The 24,603-nt window shown below is 36.7% G+C and overlaps 1 protein-coding gene across 3 annotated transcripts; it reads right to left on the reverse strand.

The window, feature by feature from the left end:
• Positions 1-958: 958 nt before the first annotated feature.
• Positions 959-23,428, reverse strand: ALX1 (ALX homeobox 1). Of its 3 annotated transcripts, none has more exons than XM_046646036.1 (5): positions 23,359-23,428; positions 22,439-23,091; positions 19,309-19,613; positions 16,150-16,278; positions 959-1,556 (listed from the first exon to the last, which is right to left on the reverse strand). In XM_046646036.1, exons 2-5 carry the CDS (start codon positions 22,662-22,664, stop codon positions 1,236-1,238), a joined length of 981 nt encoding a protein of 326 aa, XP_046501992.1. In that variant the 5' UTR covers positions 22,665-23,091; positions 23,359-23,428; the 3' UTR covers positions 959-1,235. The 3 variants fall into 3 exon arrangements, with proteins under 3 accessions (XP_046501992.1, XP_046501993.1, XP_046501991.1); XM_046646037.1 differs by lacking the exon at positions 23,359-23,428 and having other exon boundaries at positions 22,439-22,898; positions 22,984-23,292; XM_046646035.1 differs by lacking the exon at positions 23,359-23,428 and having other exon boundaries at positions 22,439-23,292.
• Between the last annotated feature and the right edge of the window lie 1,175 nt (positions 23,429-24,603).

A 24,603-nucleotide genomic window follows, 5' to 3' on the forward strand; every position in this document is an offset into this window, starting at 1 on the left:
TGATCCAAGCCATGGAAGTCATCTTCATTTCAATTAATTTTCTTTGCCTTTATGAACTTAAGAGTCTTTCAAGGAGGTTAACATTTCACTCATCTGAAAAAGCTTGGAATGTGACAGGGGAAAGGGAGGAGAAGTAAATCAAAGGGGTTAGCCATTTTCCAGATGCAATGTATTTCTCTTCTCTTTTTTCCACCAGAAACTTTAGAGAGCCTTCTGACATTTTAATTCCCTATGCAAAAACCACAGTAGCAAAAAATGCTTATGGCTTGTATGTCAAAAAACAAACACACGCAAGCATGTGCCCTTGCACATGCCCGTGAAGTAAATATAAACTCCAATTCACTGCTCCTTTAACTAAAATATTTCTCTTAGTGTATTTATTAGATGTTTGTGTGTACAGTTTAATTGACACAATTTTAGTTTAAAAGCAACAGCAGGTTTTCTAACTTTCTTTTTTTCTTGTGTGTGATAACCATGTCACTGAGTCCATGCTGGTTTTTTCATTAAAAAGATGGTATTTATAAAAACTGTTCTCCTGACTATATTTTAAATCAGACCGGAATGTTTCAGTTACCACCTTTAGCCACATGGTTTCAGGAAACTATGCCCAATATTTCATGCAAATGCTGGTCTTTTCAGAAGAGTTCTTTTTTCATGGGGTGGAAATCCACAAAAACACCTAAAGGTAAAAAATCTTCGAGGCCTGGAGATAAATTCTCAGCAACACGGGAAATGCCCGATGCATCGTGGAGCCAGAGAGGGAGAAATGGCAGTTAACTCCCCGAAACACTCTGCTTCAATATTTACCTGACAGCTTTGGTATCTTGACATTTTCCCCAGTGCATTTCTTCCTTTATCAGGTATTATTTTACAAGGCATTTCTTGTTATACAGAACTAACATAAATCAATCTATAACACAGGAATTTGTTTAATACATTTATTCTTTAAGAAGTTGCATGATCATATTTCATCGACTCGTACAATAGAAAAAAAAATCCTACTACTAAAACAGAGTTTGTGGAGACTGGTGTATGGTAAACCTATTTAGTCTTCTCAGAGGTTCATTCTTAGATTTTAATGTTAAATAAAAACAACTATTCATTTAAGCTGGTCTCACTGTATATCTTGACCTTTAGCAATTCCACACACAGCAGCTTATTGTGGTATCCTTTAAATATGAGAAATAAGAATGTTTTACTTTGCCATTAAAAGAAAAATAAAAGAGCACTGTATGTTACATGGCCCATGAAATATTGGCAGTGTGCTCCTTGGCTTTCATTCGAAGAACGGCGATACTGGAAGACCTCCGTTCAAACTCTGGCTTTGTTTCAAACGCGTGTCCATTGGTAGCCCCAGTAAGAAGAGAGTCAGTGAAAAAATTGTTGAGGGGCACGTGGCTGAACTGGTTCTGGTGGTTTGAAAACCCTGTGTAACTGGAATCTGTCCGAGGCGAGTGAGAGTAAGGTGTCATACAGGACGAAGTGTCACGTGGTAACATGCATGAAGTAACCACAGAACCGCCGCTCGCATTTCCTGCCCACAAATTGTTCTGAATCTGGAAGATATAAAACAACAAATATTACATTTACGCGTTCTCCGTTTTGTTCCCTTACTTTTGTTTAACTGCATTTACTATATTTTGTTAACTATTCATTGTTTCCTCCTATTGGGTGGTCTGTAATTGCATGCTGAGTACATAAAGCGATTGCTGAAAAATAATTATTTGAAAGATTTTTCCAGCTTGTTATCCTGTAACGGATCACCAAAACCCACATACTTGACCACATAAAATAGTCTCAAAATATGTCAATCTCTTGAGTGTTCTCAAAGTCATGATTTTTTAAATGAAATCTGGAAGATTTAGTCATGATTCATGACCAATTCATGTGCTTAGAAAAGCAGTGTAAAATATGGTTTTAGGTTTAAACATAGTTTTCATCTTTCTAAACAAAATGACACAATTGCTTTTTTTTTTTTTAAAGTTCTATAGTTGGACTCGGTGTGGCAGTTTTTGTGGAAAACCACTGCTAACATTAGGCTATTTGCTCTATCGATATTTTTGATTAGACCCATTTTGGAAAATGTTTACCCTTTCATTGCTTTTTATTTCCTACAGTCTTGAATACATAGTTATTTAAATATGAGAAATATATACATATTTTAAACATTTATTCTATGACATATACAATATAGTGAGGCCACAATAGAACTATGACATATAAAACAAATTTAGAATTATAAAAACATGACAATTACCAAATAACGGAAGCACAATGGAGAAAAATTTGCACATATTAGCAAAACTTTCATATGAATAGAATCAAAGTACTATGTAACATCTTCTATAAGGTTGAAAACTGGGTGGTTTCATGTGCAAGAAATTCACATTTCACATTATTAAATTTCTACAGGTTTCCACAGGAAACAATTCAGTGCAATATTACCAATAAACAGAAATTCGTCTGAAGTTACTAGCATGTAAAGAAACGCTAAGTAGAATTTGCATAATATGAATTTTACACAGGAGGTATCTTAGACCAGCTATTTAAAGAAGGAAAAAAAAAACCAAACAGTGATCACATATATTACTGAAAAGTACAGGAAAAACTGTGACAAATGGCAGAAGCTGGGGAAAAAGAAAAATGTTGCATGGTATAGCATGGCAGAGAAATGCGGCCTTAGACGATGAAATTTAAAGATTGTATGCCTTTCACGGTATTATTACAATAGATTTGAACTAGAGCACAGCAACAATGTATATGTTTATTGCATCTGGCTTTCTTTTTTAAAATCACAATAATTAGAATGGAATCATCAATTATTTCAACACATACACAAATATTTTCTTATATTTATTTTTACATAAAGATTCCCATCTACTACATATAGCCTCTGGGGTAGTCTTACAAAATCCAAGCTTAAATCATACATTTTAAGACAACTTATTTTCAACTAATAGCAGAAAAAGCATTAAAGAATCTTCTAGATCACACTGGTAAAGATGTTACTCTGTCACTCAAGAAAGGACCTCTCAACCAGTTTCAAAACATAAGAGAAAATCTGAACAACTAATTTCATGCCTTAGGTGGGGCTTCAATGATTGACAAGATGCTCATTTCAGGGTTGTTGTAAAAATAGTTCTTTATATAAATATGTTTATAACCTCATTTAAATGTGTAAAATCTGTAACATATTTCTATAGACATATCTATAGATACATATATATAAAGATTTGCATACCTTATTAATCCTTAAATCATCATGGGCTACGTTGTTTTAATTTTGGCTCATCCTACTGTATGTATGCCACTTTAGCCAAAATATAATGATGGGTGCTAGTGATTGCTGAGTTATGTATCTTAAATCAACAACAGGGGCTGTTAATGTCATTTCTCTGTCAAGCTAGCTCTTCTAACTTGATCTGGGTGACTTTCCTCTGACATTCAATCATTGTGCTACACTGCAAAAACCACAGTCACATGTCTGACAAAAGGGCTTTCAAGAAATGAAAGTGAACTTGCTTGTTTATTTTTGAAAAAGAAAATGAAAGGCAAAATAGTGGTAGAGAAAGATTATTTACATTTTATGTTTGTTAAAGGATTTCTCCATTTATATATAGTGTTGCTAGAATTTATTATTAAAATCATTTACTCGTATTCCAAATGCATAGAAATATATTTACCAACTAGGCGAAAAAGGGAAAATAAGGAAAGTACAGGCAAGGAAGATAATCTATGAATGTAAATTAAGAAAATGTTTTCTATTTAAAAGAATTAATATTAATCTTCCTATAAGTTGAAAAGAAATTCTCCAGTTTCCATGACATGGGCAAATATTTTTATTTTGACCAAAATTTTTTATTTGCACATGATCAAGCAAGTTAAACGCGTAACTTTTGGTGAAAGAATTTCTAACACACAGAAATGTTTTCTGAACGGAACTGATTGGTAAAGCAAGTTACTACAGCAATATTTTAGTTGGACTTGAGAAGATACCCACATATTCCCATGGGTAGTGACACTGTCACACATTTCTACTGATATGTCCTGTTTCCATGATCTCTATCTCCCCTCACCCTCCCTCCCATATCTTTCTTTCATTTTTAGACTCCTGGCATGTCTCCACTTGACTTTAGGGATCTAGCTGATTCTTATATTGAAAGTTAGATGCAAATCATAAAAGATAATATCCTCAGTGAACTGAGGTTTTGTTTCCTTTGAAGCATTCCCTTTGCATGTTTAAACATCTGATGATGACGATCAAGATCATGCTCATGATAGCTAGTGGTTATCAGTTAATTACCAAGTGTCAGGCATTAGATTAAATGAATTATGAAGACTTCTAATCATTTCAATACACTAAAAGGTATGTGCTTTTACTATGCCCATTTTGGAGAAGGTAAAACTATAGAACAGAGAGCTTAACAATCTCACCCAAGATGGTGGAGACAACTTCAATAACTCCAAGGGTGGAGGTCAAATCTGAACCCAGGAAATTTTGAGAAATGCTACTGTAATATGCAAACTAGTCTTATGAGTTGAAATTGCCTGTTTACTTATTCATACTCCTAACTTTGTGGGGGTTCACAGGCTCTATTCTCTGGAAGCAAAATCCCCAATGATTGCTCACAACTCTTTCTTCATCCTTAGGCCTAACACAATACATGAAAAGACTTTAATACAAATTTATTTAATGATTGAAAAAATCTCTAAAAACATGAAATTTGGACTGATGCATCTTACAGATGTAATTGAAATTTTATGACAACTTATGCTAATATATCTAAATTTGGCTTCATGATTTGAAATACAGAATCACCATACTGTAGAATCTTAACGGAAATCATGAAAATTACACACCTAGACCTTTCTGACTATATTTCCCTATGTAGGTTTTCTTTCCTATTAAAGACTTATTCTCCAGCTTGGATGTATCTTCCTGAAGATTCTGATTCATTAAGCATGGGGTGTGACTAAGGGGATCTGTATTAAAATAATGGCAATGATGATAACACACACACACAACTCTGAAAATCACCTGGGATTAGGCAACACTATTGAAATCTAACTTGCTTCTAAATGCAAAACCCCTGTACACGTTCAATGACATGCAATTCCTGTGATAAGAAGCTCACCTGTCCAAAAAACATTCCATTCCCTTTTCAGAGCTCTGTAAAGAAGTGAGTGTTATCTTCCTCGATCTATTGCTTCTGTTTCTGTTCCTTAAAATGGTAGAGAATAAGTAGCATCCTTCTTACATGTGAAAATCTTCAAATCTCATTAGGCAATTATTGTACAATCTCAAGTCTCTTTCCTTCAAGCATTCCTCACATGACATGGTTTCCAGACTGCATGGTTCCAGTCACATCCCTCTGGCTATGATGGAGGTTGTCAACACCCTTCATCCTTATCAACATCCAGCACTGACCACAGAATATCATATTCTAGATGTCATCTGATCACAGTAGGGAAAACCTGGCAGGTATCATCTTTGTTCTAGATCATCTACTTGTGTTAATATCTGAAGGCAATATTTGATTAAACCACAAAGTTGTCTGAGCTTGTGGTTTAATAAATCTGTTGTCAAGGGAGACTGATTCCATGGCTCCTCTAGCCTTCCACCAATTCTCTTCTTCAATAAGTGATCATTTTAAAACGATGTGCTGGAATCTACAAGTCGTATTGTCAAAAACTGCATATATCTATTTGTTAATAGAGAAGCCATACAAAAATCTGACTCATTAATAGAAATATTATATTTTCTGTTAAATTTTGAAATTAAAAAACGCATTTTTTTCTAAATAGGATCACTGCTTTTCTTTTTAGGATCATTTCACAGACTCCTACAGTGGCAGTGCTCAGGACCAAATACTGTTTCAGGTGTTTCTGTAGGCCTCTAACTATATAATATTCAAGGGCTTTACAGCCAGGAACAATGTTATTAAATAATGCCCATATCCTTCTTTCATTAAAAAAAAAAACAAAAAACGACTAACTGCCTTTACAATTTTTATTCATTGGTGTATTTAAAAGGAGCATAGAACCTAAAAATATTCCTTGTTTTAAAATGCTTCACAATGTTTTTCAAGAGATCTAGGGGTCTGTTCAAAGCATGGTTCAGGGAACTTAGCCAACTGCCTGCCATTAGCATGAATGGAGTTCAGCTGACTTACCACACTCCATTTGAACATTTGCCCCTTAATGGTTTTCTAATCAAATAAAAAGTTAACACTTAATTAGTCCACAACTTTGGCATTTCGGAGCAAAGTTGTTTTTTTGTCTGACTTTTCAAACTGAAATCAAAGTCATTTAACATTTGTTTTTCTTACAAGGAACTAAAAGCAATAGACAGCAAGGAGAGGGTTAACATATAAATATAGACATATACATTAAGAACTCTTCACTGCGGATTTATCTGTCACAAATTGAAGTAATCTAGCAAATCATGGATAGGAAATCATAAATCTCATCTACCTTCACCCTAGAAACTTGACACAGATACAGTCCTTGTATAACAAAAACTACAAAGAAAATTTTAGTATGCTAAACCTGCCGTATATTTCTAATATATTTGCTGATTTTTATTGTAGTAATTTTTCATACTTTTTAAAAACCTTTTAAAAGAAACGTGCTTTTTAGTCTTTGCCGTAGTCATAAAGTAGCACGAGGCGTAAAAAGTATCAGATAGTTTCCTGATAGCATTATATATTCTATACCCTAATGTTAGCGTTATTTAGAACACACTAGTCTATAGAATTTAATCTAGATTTAATAGAAATACTGAACAACATGAAAATATATGAGTAACAATCTTTTCTTAATTTTAAATCACTCTAAAACCAACTAAATAATATCTTTCTAGTAAAATAAGTTGATTTAACCCTAACTCCTCCTTTGTATATATACTGCTTCTAGCTGCCGCCAACATTTGTGTGGACACACACACACACCCACCACACACAGACATCATGCTACTCTTGCACTGCTAGCCTCACGTCACATTAACCTGCCTGTGGGAGTTAAAGCTTGCTTCAAAAAAGACAGAGATCAGGGATTCACAAAGAAGGATTTGTGAGGATGTTATAGCAATAGCTTCTTAACGCTAAAATCCAAAAGTTGATTTTGGTTTTTCCTCCTTGACAGAATGTTTACATTTATTGACTACTCTATACATTATTCAATACTTACGATATAGATTTATTACCACATTATCACTATATAATTTAATTTACCAGATTTGTATGTGGTCTCTTTAAAAAATGCAAACACTTTTTACGAAAGTAATTCAATTTTTTAAGAGACCATTACATTCTTTCCTAGCATATTCTTTCCTTTAAAATTTAGGGGGATAAAATATTAGTAAGAATCATACGATTAGTACCTTGCAGGTATTTTTGGCTGTTGACTAACTTTAGGGTCCCATTAACTTTTCTAGTAACGGCATCAGTAGGTTTCTGGCAGGGAGAAAGAGGATAAATGTTTTTCTAAATAGTGAGTTTGGTACCAGTGAATAACACACACTGAGACTCTGTCCACCTGGAAAAAAAAAATCCCAACTTGAATTAATTACACAGTGAAAAGATCAATCTCAGCATGTTTAGGTACTCCCTGAGATAGAAATGAGGGTACATTTCATCAGTGCCTACTTATTAGGTATAATTTTCACCCCCAAAAATTAAGATAATATATAAATACTAAGATTTTTTGGAATAAATTTACATTTCAAAAATTCCAAAAGTATATCTTTTCAATTTATAGTATTATTAAGCTGAAGTGATTAGAAGTTATTTACTCATCAGAAAAAGATCACATATTAAATATTGATTGCTATTTAGATTTTTTAAATAAAATTCCATCTTAGAAATGTCTACAGGCATTTGGGACAAGGAAGAGTGCCTTTGCCCTTAAAGAAAAAGATCAGTGTTAGATGTAACAGTCATATGAGACCAATAATCTGAGAGGAAAACGGCTTTACAGAAAAAGAAAAGTATATATCTCTTGGTAGTGCACAAATGAAAAGCACTAAGTCTCATAAAAAATGTTAATGCTGGGAAATTTTCAAAATGACATCACATGAATGTGTTTAAATTTTGTATTATTCAAATAATATTTGAAATATGCTCCAAGTCAAAGATAAAAGAAATACTAAGGACATTTTTTCTTTTCCTTTAGTGTTAAATGTGTTTGTACACTTTATAGTAATTACGATCATTAAAATGTTTACGGAAAATCTCACCCTCTATGCCTTAAAATGAAACTTTTCAAATCAACTCACTTAAGGAGGAAATAAAATAACTGTACTTAGTATTCGCTATTTTATTTATTATCCAGCTATATTTATTTATTATTATCAAATGGAGAATTTTCCAATTATTTGTCACCTTATTTTTCATATATTTTAATATATGCATGATAGCTATTGCTGACTCATCAGTGTCTGATTTTCAATGACACAATTTCCCTATTAAAACAAAATTCACAATTATAAAAACAAAGATTAAAATATAAATTGTTTTCCTTATGAATTAATAATAAAATATAAATCAAATATATAAATACTTTTATTTGCACAGAATATTTTTAATCTTAGAGATTCCCATTTGGTGTCATATACGAGCTTTGAATTTATTCTTGAAATCCTGAATAAAGTTATCAATTATATTAGTTTGTATTCGTGTTAACTACAAAGCTAGAATTTTATTTTTGTGATTTTTAAATCAACTGTGAGTTTGTGCAGGTTTTTTTTCCATTTAATGCTCCAGGGCTCAGAATAAAAAAGAAAACCCATAGAAACATGAGGCTTAATAAATATGGCACACATACAATTCTGGATTAAAGTATATCTAAGGTTCCCACTAACAATAATTATGTGAAGTGCAGGTTTTAGGCCACAGGGCTGTTCTCAAAGATTTGCCAGGTTTGATGGTTTAATCTCCCCCGTGGTTCTTCTCTATTCTCCCATAGTTTCTATATGTATAAGCAACACTGGCATTCTTCAATAATTTATTTTTACATTTTTTCTTATTATTTATTTTGGTAATCTACTCAATTTATTGATTTACTCTCTTCTCATAATATGTAAAATACTTATGACCAATTCAGTTAAAGTCAACGCTTTCACAGCCATCACTTAACTAAAAGCAAAAAATTAGCTAAGTTAGTGCTACTGCATAAAGGCATAAAGTCATTGTCACATGAAATTCAAATATTACATTTTTTAAAAAATAAGTCTATTTTCACAATCTGAAACATGAATGCACTTCACTTCTTTTGGAGGATTCTTTACTTCTTTGAAGCGTATTTTCGACAAAATAAAAATTCTACACTGTTTGTGTCTAGCTGCACCGTCACCTAATTGATACCGACAAAATCTGTCTCATGCTACACGTAACTTATTTTTAACCCATATATACATATAAAATATTCCTTATACATATTTATATAAAACTGCTACATATTTGTATACATTTAATTAAGTCAGCAACTTCATCCATTGTAACAACTACATTTGAGTAACAATAGATTATCATATATTTCTTCTACGATTTTAGCACATTTGTGCCACAATCAGTGAGAAACTGTACACTTATCGATATGACTTGTTGGCCTAATGATGTTAACATTTTTGTCCCTCCATTCATAATAAGTGAAGTTTCACTATCACTATATGACCATTTCATTGGTTGTTTTGTAGACATGAGAATATTCATTACACAATGCATCAAGTATAGCTACATTATTAACAGTTTTTAAAGATTTTAGGTTATTTGCTTACTTCAAATATTTAGGAAAAAACAGAAACAACAGTGATAAAAACGTGGTACTTTCTCTAAAGGTAAAAACTGCTCCAGATGCCTTTAAATTGCTAAACCACAGTGACTGAAGGAGACAAGTTCAATATTCCTTATTTAGCTTAAGTAAAGGTAAACTTTAAGATTAGTACTGAAACTGGTGATAGAAGAAGGGTAGGATGAAAAATATCTTCACAATCACTATTTTACGGAAACTAAAATTTTCTTTTAAAAATTATCTAATTACAATGTGGAAACAGAATCTGTTAAGCTAGAAATTTTACACAGCTTTAATTTGCTTTGATAATCACCCTGAAGAATACAAATTATCTGTAACTTGAATTCAATCCTCAGTATGTTCACACTCCGAGTGGCACATATTTATAAAGTCATCAATTAAACAACGGAGAGGAAGATACTTCGTGGGTCTCTGTACATTTGGTAAACACAGATTTAGTTATGATTCTTACTATATATGAAGTAAAACCAGATTGAAAATTTCGGTAGGGAAAAACTTCAACTCCTGTTTTGAAATTTTTGATGAAAATATTTTTTTCATGAGAAAATAATTTTGGTAGATTGAGAATATTCTCAGGCTTCTCTAAAGTCACCATATTTGGCTATACTAATTTAAAGAAAAGTACTTTAACTGAATTTGATCTTTCCCTAGGTCCTTAAATAGTAAATTTACTCACAGATTGGATTAGTTTAAATGCTACAACATAAGAGATATTCAAACCACTTAGCCACCTCTCTACCATAGAAAAAAATTAATAATTACTAATGGCTATTATAGAATTGCTACGATTTACTGAGCACTCACTACATACTAGGCAATGTCCCAAGTACTTGGCATAAACTATTTTGTTTAATTCTCACAAACAAGATATGAACTTTTATCCCCATTTTATAAATGAGGAGAAATATTCCTAGAGGTTAATTCATTTACCAAAGGTGTAAAATCTATTAAGTGGCAGAGTCAGGATTTGAACTCACGACTCCCTGACCATGAAGCCCATAGTCCCACATTAACCCCCGGCCCTCCTCAAATCCCAGGATTCAGAGCCATAGATTGTTTAGAAATCAATTTAATCCTCTCCATAACAAAAACGTACCATCAGTATCATCATCTACGCCACCAACTCTAGCACCAACAATACCTCCATTTTACAAACAGAGAATCTGAAGATCAAGGAAGTCAAGAGGCTTCCTCAAAGTTACCCACCCAGCTAGTAAATGATACAGTTAATGCACATGTAATTTGAACCAATCCTAATGGCATGAAATTAAGCACTCCTTATAAGAATGAAGGCTGGCTATAATCTTCCGGAAAATGTTTACACCCTCACAGAAAATATTTTATTCACCAAAAATAATTATTTAAAAAATGCTTTGGGGGGCTGGCAGTTTGTGTGCTCTGCTTCAGTTCGCTGGTTTAGATCCCAGGCACAGATCTACGCACCGCTTACCAAGCCATGCTGTGGCAGGCATCCCACATATAAAGCAGAGGAAGAGGGGCACGGATGTTAGCTCAGGGCCAGTCTTCCTCAGCAAAAAGAGGAGGATTGGTGGCAGATGTTAGCTCAGGGCTACTGTTCTTCAAAAAAAAAAAAAAACTGCTTTGGTTTTGATAAATTAAAAACTAGTTAGAATCTAATGTCAATAGATACTTATATGCTTCTTAAACTCAAGGACAAAATTATGTGGGTCTCTTTTGGTTTGCTGGATCTAGTTTGTTTCCAGAACTGTTTACAGAATTTGGCACAAATATCACCTAGTTTGTGGTCTGTCCACAAAGCCGGAGATTTTGTCTAGATCATTTATATAATCCCTGTGCCTAAAACAGTACCTAGTACATATTTGTGGATAAAATGCAAATAACTCTGGAAGAAAAAAAAATTAAGCCAAAAGGAGTCTGCAAAATCTTTCTAGTCTATTCCTTTTAAAGAAGAGGAAATTGAGACTCAAAGAGGAAAAGTTAATTGCTTAAGACCACAGAGCTGGTTAACAGCAGAGATTCAGAAACCATCTGTTTTATTGAAAATTGTCTAATTTTTGTTTCATAATGTGCTCCTGAATAAATATTGAAGTGAATCAGTGCTTTTTTTTCACATTTATTCAGTGTATATATAATTTGCTTAATACTGTGGTGATAAGAAGGTGAGTAAGAACTGAATCATCTTTCAAATACTTTACATTGCAAATGGTGTAGCAGACACTTTATACAACCCACCGCAATGTCAGTGAGAAAGTGATGTGCTGACTGGAAGAGGAATGAGAGGCGGCTTCATGGAGAAAATATATTTGAGGTGAGGGGAAGAGAATTCCAGAAAGAGGGAAGAGATTCAGCACTGTTGACTGTTTTTTAAGATGTCACGTATTGGAGAACATCAAATTGTTTAATTTAGCTAAATCATAGTTTCACCAAATGGCAACTGATATTATGAGCCAAAATAAAGGGCTTCTAAAAAATTTTTTTAATTTTTCAGTACATCCAAATATACTACCTTTAGAATATAATAATACTGACATCACATCTCTCACTTTCTTGTTTGTCTGCTATCAAATATGAGCAAGCTTAAGAAAAAGAATATCTTAAAATAGTCTAAGAAATGTCTGTATTTGTTTTTTTTTTTTGAGGAAGATTAGCCCTGAGCTAACTGCTGCCAATCCTCCTCTTTTTTGCTGAGGAAGACTGGCCCTGAGCTAACATCCATGCCCATCTTCCTCTACTTTATGTGTGGGACACCTAACACAGCATGGCAAGCCAAGCAGTGCCATGTCAGCACCCGGGATCCAAACAGGCGAACCCCGGGCTGCCAAGAAGCGGAACATGCGCACTTAACCAGTGCACCACTGGGCTGGCCCCATGTCTGTACTTTTTAAATGCTTTGTATTATCATTTTATAAATTTTAAAAAAGAAGCATTTTTCTTTTCCACGGTGATGCGATCTCTTGGGGTCAAAAGAGAACTATTTCATTGCTCAGTGATGGATTAAGGAGAAAGATGTTGCATAAAAAGCCCTGGACTCCTGAGCTTAGAAAACGTGGGCTCACGTTCAATGAGTTAATGGCTATAAGAAGGAAGCCTGGCTTAAAATATGCCCTCAACTGGTAGTTACTATTTTTCTGTTATGGCTGTTGTTTCTATAGTGTAATGAAGACCAGCAGAAACAAAGTATTTAGAACACTTAATATTAATTACTATTCATGAATAAACATATTCTATGTTATATATAGACATCTTTATGCTAGGTAGGATTAATATCCACACTGAGTAGGCTTGAGGAGATCATTTTCTAAACCATTTCTGGTTTTCATATATTTCTGTGTATGCTTTTGCTTTCCTGCCAAATTGCTAATTCTTTATTTCTGTCCTGCCTCCAACATTTTCTAGTTTCCAACTATTTTTGTAATTAATATTTTTTCTATAATCAGTAACAGTAACCAAATTCAATGTCTTATTGCGTTGAGTTGTTGAATTCTATTTTAGTTCCTATTTTTCCCATTAAAATATCCACTCTCAAGTCACATGATAAAAAAAAGTTTCCTTAGGTTGAAGCTTGAGAGACATGATCTTGGCATAATTATTTTTTTCAAACAAACAAAAAAATTCAACCGCATATTTTTAACTTAAAATGGAACTCTCTCCTGGCTTTATCCAATATCTTCATTGGGGAGTGGGAAACACTTGATTTCAGAATTTCTGGCAACCAAACATTAAATGACTGACCAATATAGAAAAATACTATGGATTTCACCGTATTGATTTCTATCACTGTTAATGAAATTGCACTGTCAAAGTACCTTCAACATATGATCTCTGTGCTCCCATACTTACATTATGAGGTGGTATAACCAATGCACATAAATTATGGAGAAGCCACAGGCAGAATTAGGGCAAACTTCCCATGATTTATAAGGGAAAAAATTTTAATTTTTTGTTGACATGAAAAAAACTCTCCAATGTATAGTTTGACTGTACTATTTCCTTTCCTGCTTGAGCTACCAGGTTACCTCATTCTGCTAAGTGACAATATCTAAAGCTGTGAGCACAATAATACAATAGCAGGATAATCCTAGGAAAAAAGGGTGACTAGTCAGAGTATATTAGGTAATATTAAGCCCTTAGAAAGAGCTTAACTGGTGTCAGGCATTATTCTAAATGTTTTATGCTATACTAAAGAAGAAAGGGGAGGTAGAGATAAGGCAACCAACAGCAAGGAACGAGAAGTGGAAAGTGGACAGAAATGGGCTTTACAAGGAAAGGAATGAAGATAAAAATAATAAGATGCAAATAAAGATATCCCATGGTCAAGTGTTGTGGGATAGACTTATCAGTAAGACTGTCAAAGCGCATTTGAAAAGGGTACATAATTTGTGACTTCACTCTTTCTAAAGTCATCACTGTCAAGTAGGTCAAAATTATATGAAGCCTATGCCATCTCCATTTTTTATTATTTCCCTGGTTGTGAAGACATTCTCTGCTCCCCTGAACTAAACTGCAGACTCAAATAATATAACTTAAATCTTAGGCTCCTCTGGAATTAATTTATTCACCAGTCAATCATTCAAACATATTCACTGGGAGAAACAGTCTATTGTGAGGGTAAGATCTTGCAGTTGGGCCAGATTGCCTCTGCTCTAGTGGTGAAAGTGAGTAAATACCTTACCTCTCTGTGCCTCGGTTTCCTCATACGAAAAGTGGGGATAATTAATAACACCTACCACATAAGGGTGTTGTGAGGATTAAATGAGTTACTATATGTAACCTGCTTGGAACAGTACCTGAAACAGTGAGGGTACAGTAGTGTAACAACTGGAAAACATCCAGTTCCCAGTAGAGAGGAAACATCCTCATAGCTCTTTGTTTAGAACTCAACTAGGACACTTAAAAATATCTGGTGAATAAAATTTCATTAGCCCTATGAAGATAAGTAACCAGGAGTGTATACATGCTTTTAAACAGGAGGAAAAATAAGGGAAGTACTTTAAGATTAATTTTAAAAGTAAGAGAAACAAAACTCCTCTTACGGCAGGTAGGGGCACTTATCAAAAGGTACCCACACCGTTGGTCTTCTGGCAAACTGCAGTGGCAAGGCTTCCTCGTAGCAGCCTTTTTGAGACGTCCCTGTGAGAGAACCTGTGTGATGAGGGTCCAGTTCCTTAACTCACCTGGGCCTGGTTTCCTAACTTTCAAAATGAAGGAGTTGAACAAGGTGACCTCTAAGGCTCTTATTCACATATAATATTACCTTAATAAATTTGGTGAATTTTTCTGCAGGCATGAATGTCTCAAGATAGGATTTTAAGGACCATAAAAGGCATAAGAACATAAGAATAGCACAAAATTAAAAGGCTCAATTCATGTCCACAGGGTATGAATTTACAGTGAAGAAAATGAACACTCTTAAGTTTGGGGCTGCAACGACTTGGTTACTGGACTATCGAGGTATTCCACCACCATATATGTTACATATTTGTTTCAGAGTGGACTCTTATGATGCACATCCTTAAATAATAAGGAATATAATAACAGATAGCTTCCTTATAACATACATGCTCCTTATCATGTATCAAATACAGTTCTGAATATTATAATTCAGTATTAGGAAAAAGTAATACCCAATTAGAAAGACAAAACATTTTTTATTTACATGCATTCCAAAGTATGAGAAAGAAAAAAAGTCTCTAAATTAAAAGGAAAAATGAGAAGAAAAAGAATTTCTGAATAGTCTTTGAAATGACAGAACTCCTATTATAAAGGAAAGTGTTTCTTAATATGATACATTTTCAAAATTATGTTCAGTGCCAATTCTATTATGTATTTTAAGTCACAACGGCTAAATATTTTCCTTGAAACAATGAGCAGCTGTGAAGCTGAAAAAACACATAGGAAAAGAGATATTTTTAAGGGGAACTGAAGGTTTCATACCACATATGACACTAGGTTATGGTATGGTTCGTAAAGCAACAGGCGCAGAGACAGCATACAGAGCAACGCTTTACGTATCTGTAAAAGCTAACAAAGAAAGTGAGTCTGAATAATTAAAATGTAGAGTAATTAAAAGACTTATACTACTAAATGATGCAATATAAAATACATATTGCAGTTGTTGCAATATATAACAAGGAAAAGATCCTGAAATATTTTTAAATGAATGGCTCTGAAAGAAAACCAACAAAATAAATACTTTAGTCAAATAAAAACCTAACAAACATGCAGAAAGCCTTCTGGAGGTTAAGATTTTCATTCTTGACTATTATATTAGATAAAATAAAGCTTACAGTAACCCCTTTAAGAGTATACAAACCACATCTGTTTTTCTCGGTCCGCATTCAGCTTGGTTTACCATACCTGTGGGTAGCTGTCAGTCCTTGGCAAAACTGATATATCATAGGTGGCGGCGAAATGGCTTTTAGCTTGTTGTATTTGGCCATAACGTTCTCTTTTTCTCCATTTGGCCCTTCGATTTTGAAACCAAACCTAATTTTTTAAAAAAGTAGAATTTTAGCTAAGGAATATTTGATAATGTAAATGTGATGTTAAAAGGCTTCAAATGAGAAAGGTAAACCAGGTCAACAAAATTACAAATAAAGGCATTTATGTCAGAAAAGGATCCACAGATTGTACTTTCTATCGTGTCCTGATATGATAAGTGGGACGTCCATGAGGCGATATAATAGAAAGAGTTAAGATATTCTCAGCAAATTTAATGTGTGTGTCTGCGACTCTGCTTTCTCATTTATGGAGAACAAAAAGGAATTAGACTATATGATCTTGAAGACTCCTTATATCTCCAAATTATGATAGCTAATCTTTTCAGAAAATGCTGTAGACCTGGAAGACATCCATAACTTTTTAGTTTGGGTTTAGCACATAATATTAAACTAGCCAATCTATAAACCAATTAATATCTGGGTCTGTCAAAACAACTGTCTTTAAAATATGTCACAAAGTGAAAATTCTTCTGGGTTGTACCCATGCTTACATAATCTTAGAAAAATTTAAACATAAAGATTGTATCTAAAACATGTGGCATCAGTGGAAATATCATGATTATTTACAAACAGAAAATATTAAGATTACATATTATGTCGAGCATGATAAAGACCACAGGTAAAATGGAATCATCTGAAGTTGAGCTATGGTTTTAAAATATACAAATGTGCTTATTACATAAATTATACCACTTATCCCATTTATGTTCCAGTACGGAAAATGCTCAGAAATCTTCACAATCATTCTTCAATTTGAAACACTTACAGGGAATATAAGTAAGAAAAGAAATGGCGTAGATATAACCAAGTGTCAAGAAAGCCTGTGAGTCAGTGCGGCCTCTAAAAAGGTCACCAGGGAGTCCTCAAATTTCTCTAATTACACACTAGAAATACGTATAATGGCAGCTGTCTTCCTCAGAGGGTTAAATATTCACTCATTCACACTTGTGGCTCTCCAGAATCTTCACTTTACTGCTTTAGTGTATTAAAAAGCAATACAGAAAATTATTTCTAGTATATATAATTTTAACATTTTTGTGTGGACATTACACTAGCAATTTTCGGGAAGCTCTTTTAGTCTTTACAAATCTATGTTCAGAACATAAAATATTTAGGAAAGAAGCTAGAAATCAAGCATAAAAATGCAAATTATAAAAAGCCTTTCATTAAAATTTACTTGAAATTCTCTTTTTTTCACATTCAATTCTAACCATTTATATCTTTACCTTCACACTGATGGCCACATGCTAACCCTCAGTTTAATGTTTAACTACATGCTGCAAATCCGAGACGGCCCTTCAAAGAGTTTTCAGCAATTAAAACAAGGCAAAGAGAGCTACCTGTTGAAAATGGTTTCTCAGAACACTGCTGGTAAATGTGGATTATCCGCTATGCCCAGGGCTCCAGCCAACATCAACAACAAAACAGAACAAAACATATTTTCTTGCTATCTCCACAGACAGGCACCAGCAGCACATCGAGGGAATTCAGTAAAGGGGTGTTATTCTTTTCATTGAGAAAAAACTAGACAATCTCCTTAAAATGGGTGCCAATTACCACTGCGATGTGAAACACAGGAAAGAGAACAACCTGAGTAAATTAGGTTCAGGTTGGCTCTCTGTGCGTGTTCTTAAGACAAAAATTAATCAGGACTTGATGAAATGTTAAGGGGAAAACACGCATTGTGCACAGCTGACCACTCTATGTGTAAACATATTTTTCTATGGTTACAATATAACTAATTTAAACATATGAACATGAGACCAAAAAAACACACAGGGGCTCATGTTAACACACTTGACAATTCTAAAATTCTTCCTTACCATATACTTTCTACATATTTACTTCCTGCACTAAGCTGAAGTAACCATTTGCCTCCACAAACTAAAGCGAAAATCTGCTGTTTGTTATTCCTGCCCCCCCAGAGGCTGTCTTTAACGATGCAAGGCCTTCCAAAGGCTTCACCTTCAGGAGGAATACGATTACTCCACTCGGAACCAAATTTCTCACTCCTTTATCCAGTTCTCTATTCTAGTGGGTTATGGGAATTATTCACAAAATTCACTATTTTCCTACTTAGAGTAGTAGAAACACACAAAGAAAAAGGCCGTTCTCCTGAATTACTGTTACTTGGGAACAAATAAAATATACATTAAAAATAACAAATCTGGTAAAAATAAATATACCTGACAAGTAGAATTTTATGCATTATAATTTTGTTTTTCAAATTACTAAAAAATTTAGCATATTGAATCCAATTTGATGAGTCAAATTTAATTTATAAATGTAGTTGAGTATATATTTAAAAATTACTTTAAGGTCACCATTTCTATCACTTCTGCAAAAACTATGTAAGTTATTTAGATTTGAAAAAAATGATAATGGAATGTCATGTATTGGCAACTACCAGGGTCAGAAAATCATAAATGAACTATATGATCTTTCTTTAATAATATATAGGGAGAATAGGTTATGGTATATATAACAATTAGGAGTTTGTGAGATTTTTTTCATTTTTCTTTGTTTTATTATAACACCAACCTCAATAAAATTATAGAATTATGGGCCATTATGCAAATACTTACAAATATTATAAACAGACAAAAACTTACCAATACTACCTGGTATCTAACCTAAAAAGAACCTCAATGTCTGATAAAATAGAAAATGAAGTAAGAGACATGGATTACTAGTTTGGATAGCTATGATTCTGTTTCCTGTCTTTTAAAAATTACTTTTCAAAATCAGATATATGTTATCATATATTTTCAAAATAATTGTTAATTTTTACGCCTATGTAATAACTCAAATGTTCTTTTGTTTTATGTTTTTGTGTGAGTTGTCAAATCCTTTGCAAGTAAAAAAGGAATTTTAGTAAACCTACATGCATATATTACATTGTTCTCTACCTCAGTTGGAGAATCAGTTTCTCCCGTTGTGGCAAAATCCAACTATGAATTATTCTAACACGATCCCTGACCCCCAACACACACCCAAGGCCTTATTGGGCTCCTACCTGGACCCGGGCCTCAGTGAGCTCTGTCCTCAGAGCAAGCTGTTCTCTGACATATACATCCGGGTAATGGGTTTTCTGAAAGACCTTCTCCAGCTCCTCCAGCTGCAAGCTGGTGAAGGTGGTTCGGTGTCTCCGCTTCTTGCTGCTGGATACGTTGCTGTCACATTTATCCCCAAGTTCATCCAGCTCTCCCTTCTCTGGCATCCCTTTCACAGGAGACATCCGGAGACTGTTACAGTTGTCCATCGCTCTATTTAGTTCCGTGTGAAGAGGCTGTCCTTCGACTTTAGTGATCCCATAGTTCACTGTACCCGGTGGGGGGAAACACAGTTCTCAGGATTGTAAAACACTTCCATGAAAGAATTAAGTTGAAGTAACGTAGAGCATCAGGAAAGCGGTCTGTTCATGATTCATTGTGCCAGTGTTAATTTGATTACCACATTATGTCCAATTATTAACTCACTTTGGGCAAGTTTAAAACCATTTAAAAATATGTACATGGACCTCATATAATTTGCCAAAATTCACAGCTCTACGTTACAGGACTAATGTTTATGCACATAATTTATAATCAAATAAAGGTGGTCAAATTAAAAGATGCTGTAGATCTTTTTAAAAAAAACCTAAGTGAGTATAATTTTGGAAAAGGGAAGCACATTTAATGTAAGTCATATATTTATTCACAGCAGACAAATGAAGCTACTTCCATGGCCCAAGAAAGAGATGTCAATTTTAAATAAAATCTGTAAATCAAAATATAAACAAACTATTCCCAAAAGTTATCTTCGTCCTCCACACAAAACCTATGGATTATAGATTCAAGATACGATATTGTTTCTACTATATTTCAAATATTTCGACCGTATATTCATGTCTGCATTTTAAATGTTTTTTCAAAAGATGACCTATTAAATTATAAAATAAATTTCATATCAGTTTCTGGAAGTGCTTCCTATAAAAAAGAATAAAATTTAAATAGACTTCTTCAGCTTAAAAACTCACTTGCAATTCTTTCTAAATATGTCACATTTATGCTTAACTTATGAAATATGTTTTAAGACAGAAAGCTTTATTTTTCCCTCTAGTCAAGTACAGAAATTAAAACATTTATTAAAAGATTACAAAAGATGTCATCTGGTATTCTGTTTAGGGGTGTTTTAATTTCAGTGATTTCCTCCAGAGTGGACTGCACGCCTGTAGTACGATATAAAACAAAAATGGATCATATGGTGCCACACACACACACACACACAAAAGCAATAGATGCACATAATGAAATGGGAGGCATTTTTTTTGAAGTAAAGTCAACTCAGTCAGAACAATAATTTCCAATGAGTTGTCATACTTTTTTCGTTTTTGTCTGTTTTCAAATTCTCGTAAGGTATTAAACTGCTTTAATCATATAAAAATGTATTGAACTTTAATGCCTCTATAACTTAAATGCTTAATAGCTTTCATGCAAAAGAAGATGCGATGTAAAACTAGACATAAAGAAGAGCCATGACTGATTAACAATACGGTTTTGTCTCCGTGGGCAGGGTTCCACCGGGAACTGCGCTAATTAGGGATGGGGGCGGGGAAGCAATGGCGAGGCTAAGTAAGGGCAGCTCGGAGAAAGACAGGAACTTTCCTAAATTTAGCGGACGGCTGCCTACATTCATCTCACTAAATACTTTCCTATTAAAATTCATCCTAATAGGGTGAAGATCGCTTAAAAGTTGATAAAGTACCCCAAATCACCTATTTCTCTTCTTATTTTGGATTTCCGACAATCTAAAATATTATTGATTGAGTCCTACCCAGCAGTCAACACAGGACGTTACAGAATCGTTTTTTAAAAATCCTGTCCATTCCAATAACTTTGCGTATGCATCTAAGAATTCCAAAAAGAAAGTTACTGCAGTCTGAAATATATGCAGAAAGCCAAAAATTTCGTGAATTAAAAATAAAAATTGATCGCTCGCGTCTTTCTAAATGACAAAAGATTTAACTGATTTTCTCTATCGTCTGCGCCTTTCTTGTTGGTCTAACCTTGCGAATCAAAAGTAACTTGCAACGTTGAATGAAATAAGTAAAACATACGAGATCTTTCTTTAAGCTTACTGTGTACAAAGTGTCTAGAAAATGATCTCCTACGAGCCCAGCGTCCCTTGCCAGATTTTGAACCTCCATTAAAATAGGGGGCGGGAGGCTTGTTGTAAATATTTCACACTTAATTCGTTTGTTATTTTAAAGCAACCCGCTCCTTACAGCTTAACTGTGGAATATATACAATGATAAGGAAAAGTCCTCTTGGAATTGTAAACTTGCTTTAGCTGTCGCGATCTGAAAAAAATAGGTTTGTATTGGGTTACAAGATAGAAAAGATAGATGGTTTGTTTTGATAACATTTTGACTTTGAGATACTTGGCCATTCAAAGTTGAAGATTTCACCCAGAAGCATTCCGAAAGGCTTCTTAGGTGACTTTTAAATGTGGATTCAGAAAAATAGACAACGCAGAATTCGGCAGTGTGTGACTATACCGGGGATTCTTTGCCGAAGCTATTTAAAGCGATTTGGAGTTTAACAAAAATTTGTGCGTTGCACTGCAAACCCAAAGAAGCAGAAATCACAAATTCACATAAACTAGCAACCCTCCAACTTCACATGGAAAATTATCACTATGTCTTCGAAAATAAAAAAGGTTTTTCACTTAAAAGAGCTCAAACTTTTCTTATTCGTGACCACAGTGACGTCCTCTAACGAGCTCTGATCGATTTCAGCTCCTCCTGCCGGGGCCGCGCGGCGGGCCCCCAGAGGAAGCGCGCTGTCTTGACTCAATTACGTTCTATTTACCGCCCTATCAGTTTACTCTTGGATCCTGGATAGAGGGACTCCGGGACCCGTAGGGGACAAGACACGACAGTCAAAGGAGAACTGCGCGGAGGCAACCTGGTGCCGAATCCGTCCTTTGCCCCCTCAAGTCGCTGCAGCCAAAACACCGCTTCCTAAAACGCGCACCGTCCCACTACCTCCTTCGCCCGCCACTCTCGCTGCCCTTCTCCTTTCTTCCTTCCTCCCTGCCTGTCCCGACCTCACTTCGGGTTTGCGGAAAGGCACCCGCGGCTCGGCCTGGGGCTGGCGACTCACCGCTGCTGTCCTGACAGGGCGAGGTCCTCTCCAGGCGCACGTGATGCTCGGCGCGGGGCAGCGGCCCGAAGGCCTGCACGCATTTGCCCGCCGACGCTTTGCTGTAAAAGGACTCATTGTCCAGCGTCTCCATAACGTGCTCCAACGCGCCTCCTGCGCCCATGTAGAAGTCACTGTTTTTACTCGGCGGGCTCTTGAGGGCAAACTTCTCGCTCAGAAACTCCATAATCCTGGAAGGCTGTCGCGGAGCTCCTGGGGCGCGGAGGCTGGAGAGCGCTGGGGGAGGGAGCGAGTGGGCGGGAGGAGGGAGGGCCCGAGAGGAGGGAAGGGGAAGCGAGCGCTGCGGCGCCGGGAGCTGCCCTGCTCCGAGCCCTTTAATCTGTCCCGGCTGGAAAGGGGGCACCCGAAGTTGCTTTTATATCTTGAAACTCAGCTGGGCTTCTCGGGCAACCTCCCAGTTCTAATGAATATGAAAATAGGCAGGCGACTAACTCCACCCCGGGTCCCCCTCCATCCCCACCCCACCCCCACCTTCCCCCACTTACCCGGGCAGGGCGCGTCCAGGCCTAGGTTAGACAGACAGCTCCATTTCAGACAAATGCCAGGAGGGACGAGGCCCCGACACCCAGAAACATTATCGCCGCGACTGTGGACTGGCATTTCGGAGGAGCTTGGTGAGATCGCAAAGCAGTTAACCCTCCACTCCTCGCTCTCTGCGCCCTCCCGGGCCGCCCGCCCGGCACCCGCTCCCCACCCCGCCCCCACGCTGGCCACTCGCTACCAGAAAGATTTAGAGGCGTCTTAAGAACTTGAAAGGAAGTATTGCTCTAAAGGGGTTTTATTTCATCCGTAAATCGTTTATGTGGAAGATCCACATTAATCCGAAGCCCAGGAAGCCGGATACGTTGGCAGCTATTAACCGGGACGGCCGTGGTAGAGGAGCCGCTTCTGCTTCTAACGGGAGGAGCTCGGCGTCCCGCCGCGCTCGGCGCTCACGAGCCCACGGCCTTGCCTTTCTTTCTGGAATGCGGCGGCCTGGGGACGTGGTGACGATGGGTGGGAGAGGGAAGCCGAGCAGGAGGCATTGAAACCGTTATACCCATGTCCACTTTTTTCCCCACTCTCCTCCCCACTTCTCTCGTTGGTCCACGATTTTATCGTTACATCCAGATTATTTTAAGAAAACTAGATAGGGAAAGTGCCTTCAAAGAGCCCTTAGCCTAGGCCAGAGGAAGGCACGTCACACAAAGGGGTTTATGAAGGAGGAAGGCTTTCAGCGTGATTTTTTAAAAATTACCATTTTCACTTTTAAGGAGTCGCGGTGGTGTTACTTAGAAAAGCCCGTGCGGGGAACCAGGGGCGCGCGCGCACGGGGCTGGGCGCACTGGCGGGGCGGCGGCTCCCTCTCGCAGGGCCGGGACCTCGGGTCCCGCCGGCGGGGTTGGAAGGGCGGGCGGGAAGCTATCCGCTGCCTGAGGGCAAGCCAGCCCTGCGGGGTTGAAAGCGCCTGTGTGTGGTTTGGGCACTGAGTCTGGCTTCCGAGGAACCTGCGGTGTCTGCGGGAAATGCGTTCAGCGCCTTGGGCACGAAAAGTCAGCCATTTGCAACAGGCCTCTTAAACTGGCAAATTTGGTGAGAAGCTCCCACGAGTTGGGGACTAAAGACGGCACCTTCCCAGGAGGCCTTGGCTTGAGGGTTCTGATAGCCTTTCGCACACAGGCCCTCGCCGCGCCCGTCGCTTCCCCAGGCCAGCCTGGCAATCACGCCGCGGCCCTGGGCACGCCCGGCAGCCCCGACTCTGAGAGTGGTGAGGTCAAGCCCAACTCTAGCGGGCATCCGGATGGGTGCGGGAATTTCCACCCGCTTCGGGGGCTTGGCTGCGCCAAGACTCACGGGCACTCCCTCTTCCAGGCCAAGATAGGCCGCAGCCGGGGAGAAACAGTCTTGGAGCGCGGCGCACACCAGAACTGCTCCATACCACTGCTCTAGAAGCGAGGCTAGCCGTGAACACCCGGATCGGGCCGGCGGAGCCCATCAGATCGGCCAGCCCGGAGCAGCAGCCTGGGTTCTCCCTAGACGCTCCTCCCGAGGAGGGGGCCAAGCTCAGTTCACACGGCGCCGCACTCCGCAGGGCCTTGAGAGCGCACTCAGGTTCTGGCGAGTTG

The sequence above is a fragment of the Equus quagga genome, chromosome 19 (genome assembly GCF_021613505.1).
Source record: "Equus quagga isolate Etosha38 chromosome 19, UCLA_HA_Equagga_1.0, whole genome shotgun sequence".
In the NCBI taxonomy this organism is placed as follows: Eukaryota; Metazoa; Chordata; class Mammalia; order Perissodactyla; family Equidae; genus Equus; species Equus quagga.

Excerpts from the sequence above, each read along its gene's own strand:
- ALX1 (XM_046646036.1), bottom strand. The coding sequence starts at position 22,664 with ATGGAGTTTCTGAGCGAGAAGTTTGCCCTCAAGAGCCCGCCGAGTAAA. Across the intron at positions 19,614-22,438 it reads GCCCTGTCAGGACAGCAGCG|TGAACTATGGGATCACTAAA; the intron begins GTGAGTCGCCAG and ends CACCGGGTACAG. Across the intron at positions 1,557-16,149 it reads GGACTGACAGCTACCCACAG|ATTCAGAACAATTTGTGGGC; the intron begins GTATGGTAAACC and ends TATATCTTCCAG.